Below are 10,537 nucleotides of genomic sequence, written 5' to 3'. Positions count from 1 at the left end.
TATGGTACTTCTCAGCCTCCATAATCACATAAGCCAATCCCTTATAATAAATCTCTTTATATAATTGGGTGTGGGGATGTGGGGATGTGGGGATGTGGAGGGGTGGGAGGGTGGGGGGTGTATTTTAATTCTATGAGTTATTTTTCCCTGAAAAACCCTGACGAATACAATGTCCAGTAGGTGAATGGATAAGCTGTGGTACGTCCTCAGAATGCAATTATTATACAGTACTAAAAATAAATGAGCTATCAAGTCATGAAAAGACATGGAAAAACCCTAAATGTATATTACTAAGTAAAATAAACCAATCTTAAAAAAAAAAAAAAAAAACTACATACTGTATAATTCCAACTATATGACATTCTGGAAAAGGTAAAACTATGGAGACAGTAAAAAGATCCCCCCTCTAAAATTAAGGGGAAGAAAGGATGAATTGGATTAACACAGATGATTTTTAGGGTAAACTATTCTATATGATACTACAATGGTGGATGCGTGTCATTATACATTTCTCAATACCCACAGAATGTAGAGTACCTATAGTGAACTCTAACGTAAACCATGGACTTTGGGTAGCAATGATGAGTCAGTGTAGTTATAGGCTCTTCGACTGTAACAGATGCACCCCTGTAGTGTCAAATGTCCATAGTGGGGGAAGTTGTGCATGTACGGGGGCAGGGCTACATGAAAATCTTCTGCTGAATTTTCCTGCGAGGCTAAAACTTCTTTAAAAAATAAAATATTTTTTAAACAAATGAATGTTAGGTTATCTGGGATTCACAATGGAGGTGGTCACATCCTTTGACAATCTTAGTATTCAAGTCGTTGGTCACTTTGACATGATAGTTTGATAACAAAATCAATCTGTAATATTAATTCTATCAAATTGTTTAATTTTCAGAGAATAGTGAAACATATCATATCCTCTAAACACAGTTTGGAGAAGAACAGGGAATTTGAAAATTTAAAATCAATATTAATGACACTGAGCTCACATTACAGAACATTAGCATATATCTATAGTTTAATAATGTTTGGGCATTTAAACAATTAATTAAATTTTGGCAGTGGAAATTGGATGGAAAAAAGTTTTTTTCAGTAAGAAAAAAGTAACTACATATTTTAATCATCTGAAACTTCTATGGATTTCAATAATTTAATAGATTCATTTAGCTCTAAATGTCTTCAAGCATGTCATAAATCCTCTGAAGTCTCTGCTTTGTAATGTAGCCTGTTAATATTCATTGTAGCCTGACAATATTCATTGTCTAAGATAAGTTCACTTTTGCTATTCTATTAGTATGTCCTGTGATTTATTTCAAAGATAAAATGAATGTCTTAACTTTTCATTCATGACTTTTTAATCCTGATTTTTTAATCAAAATTTGATGGCAATTATTATCTACTACAATGCATTATTTCATCTTCCTACATATTTTTCCTTTTTACAGTAAATCCAACATCCTGACAACATCATTAAAAATATTTTAACAGTAATTATATTTGGACAGATTCCCTTTTCTGAGCTGTTACTTAATAGTCTCTTAATAATCAACATAGAACATTTTTAGGACAGAAAAGATATAGAAAATATTTTGCTTTGCTTTAGTCAAAAGTGATGAATTCTCCAGTATTTTCTTTCTTTTATCTCACCCCTCTCATACCCCTGGATGGTGACATAGAATTTTATAGGGTAAACTTATATGTATTACCATGACAAAAATGAAAGGCCAACTATGTATGGTGTGCTTCTGAAAGAGAGTCCTGTTACCCAAAGGTGAGACAGAAGCCATCTTTGATAGGGCATTTACAACTTGAGGCCCAGTAAATATTTAATCCACAAAAAAGTATGACAGGGAACATTATCTGTAAATGAACAGTTCTGCCTCTCTCATCCTTAACTTTATCACCAGTAAAATGAAAACAAAATTATCTGCCTCTAGAATTGCTGTGATGATTAACTTGGAAAATGTAAATAAAAATTCAGCACTTTGGGAGGCGGAGGCAGGAGAATTATTTGAGGCCAGGAGTTCGAGAACAGCCTAGGCAACATAGCAAGATCCCCATCTCTATAGGAAAAAAGAAAATTTCAGCACTAATCATAAATACTTTATAAATGTCAGATACCATAATACTTAATAATTTTAAAATCTCAGAATTATGAGAGAAATATAGGCAGACGAAAGAAGAAGAATACATTGGCTATTTGCCTAACACTTGAATGATAGTAAGAGTTGCGGATGTTTTTAAATATTTTTATCCCAAATTCTTCATTGCATACAAGGGCCTGGTGTGATACTATAAAACATAAAAATAGTAAAGTCCTTTGAAAACTGCACCACAAAGAAAAGAGTCAAGAAAATAATTTAAGTAATTTAATCAGATAAGATTCAAGTTTATCCCCAGCTCATTTGTCTTTTATTCTTCATTTCAGTTAGTTACATTTTCACTGGTTATCACCAAGGTTGTGCATGCGCCTTGAAATGTTCACAAAAGGTCCACGATACAGGGGTTTATAGTAGGCTATATGTTATATTCAGAATCCCAGGGGAACTAATAGACTCTGGAAATAGTGATTAAGCAAGATGTAAAAATCTTACATAGTTTTGGCTACAACAGTTTTAAAGACAAGTACAAGCTTCATTTGCCACAAAACTCACAAAAAGTAATTGATTAAAGAATATCTCTTTTATGCAAAATATACATTTTAGGATATAATTTAATTGATATTCTACTATATACTGACATTGCTCCTTGATCATTGAATAAAAAAATACTCTCATTGCCAGAATTATATTTTTATAATATTTATAATTGAGGTAATAATGATAAAAGACTTAAACTATGAATAATGTTGGTGAGTTTCATTTAAGCTATAACAATTTCCCAGAACTAAACAAATATGTGAATAAACATAGGTCATTTTTGATAAATGAATACTAACAATTTCACAACATAATTGACAAGCTGATTACATCAGTAATTTATAAGAAAATAATACAATCAAGTTCATAGATTCAACCAACGAAGTAGAAATAAGGGCAATTAAGACAGAACTATACTACATCAGTATCACTGCCTTAAGTTAATTCACAGCACAACCTAATGTGGGCCCATGAAGAGTAATTCAAAGAAGTGTAGGCCTTACATGAAACTTCAGAGATGTTGATCATGAATTTGGCTTCTATTGATGAGAAATGGCCAAGACTGTTGACCCATGCACACATGTTGATATTTACAGTTGTTTCATGGACACTGGCCAGTCTACAAGCAGAGCACTCGCATGGGGAGCACCAGATGAGTTCCAGCCACAGTTCTTTTATAAGCTTTAAGTGCCTTATGAAGATGCGGGGATCTCCTCCACGTGCAACCTGGTCACATCAGGGCACATTCAACAGCAGAAGTCTGTTTCCAGTATAGTCCTTGGTATGGCTAAATTCCACTGTCCCTTTCTCAGCAGTCAAAAATCCATGATAAATTCTGTACAACACTGTAGTCAATAACAGCAGCACCAGACAGCATATTAATTCTTTTAACCATAAATTTGTGTATAATTATAATGTTCTATGTGTGGTGTTATCAAAAGAATCACTGTGTCTCTAAGTATCATATATGTACGTCTGGATAAATACATTGTTGTACAAGATCTCCAACATGCAGGTCATGCTCTAGGACTTGGGGATATAGAGTAATACATGTTTCGTGGCCAATAATAAAAGTGACAATTGTCTTCCTAACAAAAAATAAACACGAGAAATAGGAATTAATCAGCAGTCTTGAGGATCCCAAATGCCTTAGTAATATTATTTATCCCTCTATTTATTTTACAGCATTTTTTCTTCCCTCACATGCTCAATACACGAGACACACTATTGCTGTTGAATTCATAGAAATGCATAAATAGACTTTCTTCCACTCAGACTGAATATGACTCCCTAAGGATTTTGTTGGAGTGTAGTAATGAATGCTGGTTGCTAGGTAGTAGAAACTGACACTGCAGCAGGCAACCAAGTGCAATGGTGAAATTGCTGCTTAAACCCTGCTTATCAAAAAGATTCACAGTGCCGATTAACTTAGGTAGTCTACAGGGTATCATTAATTTATACACAAAGCAGAGAGGCTGCTCCAAATAGCCAAAAAAGGTATGGGGTCGGGGTTGGAGGGAGTCAACATTAAAATCATGAACATCTTACAGAGGCATTTCTGTGCTTCATGGAGACAGATGGCATATACAGTAAAGACAGGGAGCTAAGATGGACAGACAGGAACAACATACAGGACAAAACACCTGATTAAATACTGCCTGAAAATCTGATTAATCTATTGATTCAGAAATTTAAGGCTAGTCAAAAAAGTCTTCTGTGAACACCAGTGACTTTTGAAGTTTGCACAAAAAATTAATAAATAAAAATAAAATAAGGGGGTAAAAAAAGACACAAGAGCTTTGGGTGATATTTGGCACTCTGCCTCTGAAAATGATGACAAACCCTGGGGTTTAAAAACAAAAAAAAAAGAGTCTAGAACCAAGCAGCAATTTTTGGCTAAACAATGCAAGCCTGGCTGGCAGTTACCTTTCTTTCTCTCATGTTTTGTGCCTTCCCCAAGTCATTAAGTAAGAGATCTGGCCTCGGCTTGCGTGTAACCAGTAATGACAACCTCTTTGCAGTTATCTGTGTGCAAACAACCAGAGACATTCAGAACTCCAATACAGCATTTTTGAAGAAAAGTAAATCAATCAAGAAATTAAACTATTTAAAACATATATTTCTTTCAAATAATAATAAAAAAAAAAAGTCAAGGAGAAACGTGCCCTCCCTGCCCCACAATTCAACATGCAGAACAGTCGACCAATGCTTTCATATCAGCAGGATGGTTCGATGCAAGTACACATATCCTGAGCTATCCATAGTCCCCAAACTCTGCAACATTGCTTTCAGGTGATAGAGACAAGATGGTCCATGCAAATGAGCTGACACAAGTCATGTTGTGTGCAATCAAGATAGGATCCCAGACATCTTCAGAATGGTTTACAGTCACAAGAAATAAAGTTCCAATGAAGTGGTTGGCATTTGGAAGCACACTGTTTTAAATATATCTCCCTGAAGATATGTTTATATATTAGTGCACTGGTCAATATCTGACACTATCTGTCATTTTATTGCAAAAGGAGATCAGGGCAATTAATAGGAGAAATCTTAGCACTACTTTAGACAATCTTTAAAGCCTGGATAAAATTCATTAGCTACCCAAGTGGCATTTCTGACTTCAAATTGTAGTATCATGCAAGATTTATACTGTATTAATGGAGCCTGGAGTAACTCTACACTTAATTACTTCCATTATGGGGTAAACAGTACTTGAATTAATACAATTTAGCCGACTGATGCAGTTTGGTTGTTTGGTTTACAAGATAGATGGGATGGGAGATCGAGAGCGCCTCAGAGGACAAGGAGAGTTGTAGGGTGATGTTACTGGAGAGAGCCTCAGAGCATTGCCTGCCAAGCCCGCTATGTTGTTTAAGCTTCGGGATTTTTCATATCCTTTTATGAAAAAATGCACAGACATCAGTTGAATTAAACCAGAATATAGACAGACAAATAATACCATGCAGGGTAATCAAAAGTGCTACTTTCAAGCTCAAAGAAGAATTTGCTTACAAAGAATTTAATATTGAGACAATTTATAACTCTAAAAAAATGAGGTTCACTGTAGTTGCCATTTTGAAAAGATTAAACCAGCCATCACAAATTATGGTTACAATACTTCAAAATCTATTTTTTCCCAGATTATAGTTAGCACTAATGTAATTTTGTCATGTAGAATACTAGAACTCATTTAAGAATTAGGCAAAGCAACTTAAGTAAGATATAAGCTTGACTAATATTTTTAAATTTCAGAATGCGCTCTTGAAAAAAAAAAAGAGAAATAAGTAGGCTACTTTTTCTCTTTTCATTTTTTACTACCTAAGCTAATAAAGCATACTTAAGTTTAAATGGACAACTCTTTTTCCAGCATATTTAATCTTCCAGCTTTATAGGGTTAAAAGATGATTCTTAAATAATGGCATTTGGTGCCATTATCCAGGTGATGTAGGATGGAATGCCCATTTCTAATTCCTTGGGTAAGAAAAGTAAAGGAAAAAAAAAAAAGAAAATGAATGAAATATAAATTGAGTCATAATTTCAGTGAAATAAGTTTGAATTTGATTACATGATGTTTTCAGCTGATTTCCACCCCCAGCGTTCCCACCCAGAAATTGAGAATAATTTGGTGTTAATTCATCTTTTCTTTCTATTATATCATACCTTGATCTTTTGTTCATGATAGCCATGAAGTTACAGGATAGAAGATGCTCTCATAAACTTTAGCCTTATTCCTTAGCTACTTAAGCAACCCTATCAAAGTCACCTTTGGAAATATTTGTATATTGTAGTATTTTTTATTACAAAATATTAGAGACAGTTAAACGAGGTGGAAAGCACCTAGTATAAGTTTTGAAGTGAAATGTCTTAAAGCAGGGTAACTACTGACTAAAAAAGTAGTCATACTACAAAGATTTGAGATGAATGTTCTGACAGCTTTCTTGAAAAACTGTTATAGAACAGGAAAATGAAATTCTTTTTTGGCAACCAAAATTGAGCAAGTAGATACAATTCTAGTGGACTACTTGTCTCCCTTACAATATGACTTACTCTTTGGGTTCTAATCAGACCTTGGTGTACTTGATGAGTGTGTGAGAAAAAAAAATGGGTCCATTGTTTTTCTTTATGTACCTTTCAGCTATTCCTCTTTAATTGAATCTTTTCATGGAAATTCCAGAGAAGAAGTCATGGACAACTTTCCTCTTTTCATTGGAAGAGAAAAAGTGGTGTATCTGATTATTTTATGTATGAGAGGCCAGGATAGACAATGGGTGTGGATCGCAGCAATACCCCTCTTATGGGGTAAAGCTGTCTTATGGGGTGAAGCTGGATTGGATAAGGAAAGAAAATGATGAACATTCCCCTCCCCTCACAACATGCACACACATTAACTTTCAGCAGACTAGTTGCTTTCTTTGAGATATTGTGGATAGAAATTTATACCATCCATTAACTATGACAAATGTTCTCTAGCACACAGTCTCTGCTAATCAAATAATTATGGGCCAATGTTTTGTTAGTCCCTAAATATAAATTTTCACATGCACGGAGGGTTAGTTATTACTGGTCTTCTGAAAACTTACTGAAAATATAACTTTGGGAATTGTAGAAAAAAGTTATCCTGTGCCATTGAAGTTGACTGTATAACCTAAAAATGTAAATTAGACGATAAACATTGATTGGCTTTGATTAAAGGCAAAGTGGTGAATATGCATGAACTAAATGGGCTGTTAATAATTAAACATCATCGGCCGGGCGCGGTGGCTCAAGCCTGTAATCCCAGCACTTTGGGAGGCCGAGACGGGTGGATCACGAGGTCAGGAGATCGAGACCATCCTGGCTAACGCGGTGAAACCCCGTCTCTACTAAAAATACAAAAACTAGCCGGGCGAGGTGGCGGGCGCCTGTAGTCCCAGCTACTCGGGAGGCTGAGGCGAGAGAATGGCGTAAACCCGGGAGGCGGAGCTTGCAGTGAGCTGAGATCCGGCCACTGCACTCCAGCCTGGGCGACAGAGCCAGACTCCGTCTCAAAAAAAAATAATAATAATTAAACATCATCATACAGATTTACAACTCTGTTCTCTACAATCTCCTTGCTCCTACAGGATCCCCAGAAAGGTAAAATTCTCTTTGGCAGTTTTATAGTGTTCATGCCAGTAATATGTAAAATTTGGTTGCCATTCTAAATGTTATCTTTCTGAATTATAGTTTTATTATAAATATTCTATTCTGTTTATAGGTCCTATATTTTTAATGACTATAATTTCAGTGTCTATTTGAAAAGTCTTCCTTTCTAATTTAGTAACAAGTATTTATTAGTAAAATCATATATTATTCATACAAATATTTTTTCTTTATTCTACACGTTCATTTATGGTTAAAAAATGTGATAAAATTTTGCTTAATCAAGGTTTTAGTGGAATGGCTGAAAATATAATTCATGAGAATAAACACTGTTGAACTGATTTTGAACTAACATCTAGATACACAGCATTCATTTCAAATAATTCTTAAGTGCATGTGCTTATTTGTGGCAATACTGAAACTACCTACTCATGTGCTATTCATGAGCATGTTTTAGTTTATGTAATATGCTTTCCTAAAAGAAAAAACATGCATTCTAAGTATTGAGAGTTTACTCTTTTAGAGAATCCTTAAAGATTTCTTAATATATGCCCAATTACATTCATATTTTTAGCTAGAAAAATAATTCAGTGGGAATCCAGTAATTTATTTTCACTTATAGAGAGAAGAATTTTTAAATATTAAAATCAAATCAGCAGAGATACCAACTTGAGGGATAAATGAAAGGATTATATAGAAAATAAATGAATAGAAGTAACAGCAGAAATATATAACCTACATAAGGGGAAACAGGAAACGAAATGAATAAATTTGTGATAGATATGATAAGATAACCAACTGAAAAGATTAAGTGAAGTTAGCCAGAAGTACTACCATACTTAGCAGGAAAAAACATATAGCTATAAACTACTTAAGCAAGAATGAAAAAGAGTTGATTATGATAAGAAGTGACAAACAGTTAAAAGCTCATGAATAAATTTTCAAAGATGTTCTCACTAACAAAAAGAATTTGTATTTGTGAAATAAGATTGCATGTATACATTTTACATGCAAACTAAATATCTTATAATTGCTTTGCTTGTAAAACTTTGCAATATTTTAGTAAAATTTTGTATTTAGATAGTGCTTTATAATTTGCAAAGCCTTTTCTTATTCATGATTTTCTTTGTCAGTTTAAAACTGAAAATATTGTCTAACATAGAAGAAAAACATTCTAGAGAGTTCTTTAAACACATAATCTTAATATAAATATTGCATGTGATAATCTCATTGAATGCTGCTCTAAATGTAAGTAAATTTAACATGTATATACATTGCGTACAGTGATTTAAGATATTCAATGCACTTAGAACAGCATGTTCTATATAAAATACTAGTTTGATATGATGATTATTATTTAACATATGTACCTATATTTTGCTCAAATACTATGATAGTGTATTCACTGTCTTCCAAATATGTTTAAAGATTTTTCTAGCACATATTTAATGTAGAACAGTAAACAACCAAATAAATCTATTGAGAGGATTGAAATACATTTTGGTGCAAGAAATAGATGCAAACAATGGAAGTAATTGGAATGGAGAAGTATTTAAAATATTATTCAAGGAAGGAACAAGAGTCCTTTGTCTTCTCTTTTAAGTCTCAAAGGCATAGAAGCAAAGAAGAAAAATATGAAATGATCAAAAGAAATTAAGAGAAGTACAATATGGGCAATATAAAATCTTTCAAAGAAAAAAAGAATCACAAAATAAATATTTCAGCCTTAAATGGTAAATAATTCAATAGGGAGAAACTCCGATGAATAGCAACTAAGCACAGTATTATTTAAATGCAGTTGTGCTAATATGAAAGTTTTAAAGTGGATTTTTATTCAAATTCAGTCAATTACCATAAGACATTATTAGAGTTCTTTCCCTATTCTATCAACAAACAGAGGAAAAATTACTGTGGCAATAAAGCAACTGGAATTGTCAAAGTAGAAGCTAATAATAAAGCATACCACTTTTGACAAAAGTGGGTTATCATCATCACAAGACTATTCTTAAAGGGGAGGAAAAGATTCCAATTGTCCTAAGGTTGTAAAGTTTACCAAAAGGGAATAAAAACTTTTTCAGGAATAGTTTAGACAGTGGTACAATCAAGGAAAAAGGACCCACATGATAAGTGGGAGCTTCAGTATTCTATTATACTCTTTTAACAAAGATGTTCGTTCCATAATTTTTATTCATTCAACCAAGATTTATTATCTTCTAGGTGTCAGGCACAGTTCATGTCTGTTGAAAAATAGTAATAAACAGATATTTTTATTATTGGTCATGAAGAAAAATTCTGTAAGTGCATTTTGTGATTACACAAGTAGGCTTTGAAGTGAGTAGACATACTGTTCCATATGACTGAGGATCTTGGGCCTTTGCAACCTTGAGACCCTCAGATAAACCACTGGCAAAAATTACCCATGTACTGGATAAGAGACATTAGAGCATGTTTCATGCTTTACTTTGAGGAAAAAAAAAAAAACTTATAATTGTTTTATAGCCATGAATTACTCATCAAATATGTGCACAGAGCCAATTAGTGAGTTTTATTTGTTGTAGTGAAAAAGATAACTTTTAATGACTGCTGAGTACATTATATTAAAGTAATTGGATAAGTGATTTAATATTTACATATTCCATTCCAATTCTGCCCATAGACAAATGGCAAAACAGAGGATAGAGAAAAAGGGATGAGATGCCTTTCAGATATGACAATCACATAGGTTATTATGTATTTTAACAAGTTTCTAAGGAGAGAAGATGTAATGGAGA

The 10,537-nt window shown here is 33.4% G+C and overlaps 1 protein-coding gene across 6 annotated transcripts in view; it reads right to left on the bottom strand.

Annotated features, from left to right (window-relative positions):
* Positions 1–2,361: 2,361 nt before the first annotated feature.
* Positions 2,362–10,537, bottom strand: part of KCNC2 (potassium voltage-gated channel subfamily C member 2) — a 170,477-nt gene continuing 162,301 nt past the window's right edge. For 2 of the 6 annotated variants that reach the window (XM_033221246.1, XM_033221244.1), the window contains exon 4: positions 2,375–4,670. In XM_033221246.1, the coding sequence (XP_033077137.1) occupies positions 4,609–4,670 (62 nt within the window). In that variant the 3' untranslated portion in view covers positions 2,375–4,608. Of the gene's footprint in view, positions 6,117–10,537 lie in introns of all 6 variants that reach the window. The other 4 variants (XM_033221241.1, XM_033221243.1, XM_033221242.1 and 1 more) reach the window with 4 other exon arrangements.

This window comes from Trachypithecus francoisi, unplaced genomic scaffold (genome assembly GCF_009764315.1).
Source record: "Trachypithecus francoisi isolate TF-2019V2 unplaced genomic scaffold, Tfra_2.0 Lachesis_group11, whole genome shotgun sequence".
Lineage (NCBI taxonomy): Eukaryota > Metazoa > Chordata > Mammalia > Primates > Cercopithecidae > Trachypithecus > Trachypithecus francoisi.
The sequence above is the reverse complement of the archived record's forward strand: the minus strand, read 5'-3'. Positions and strand labels throughout refer to the sequence as shown.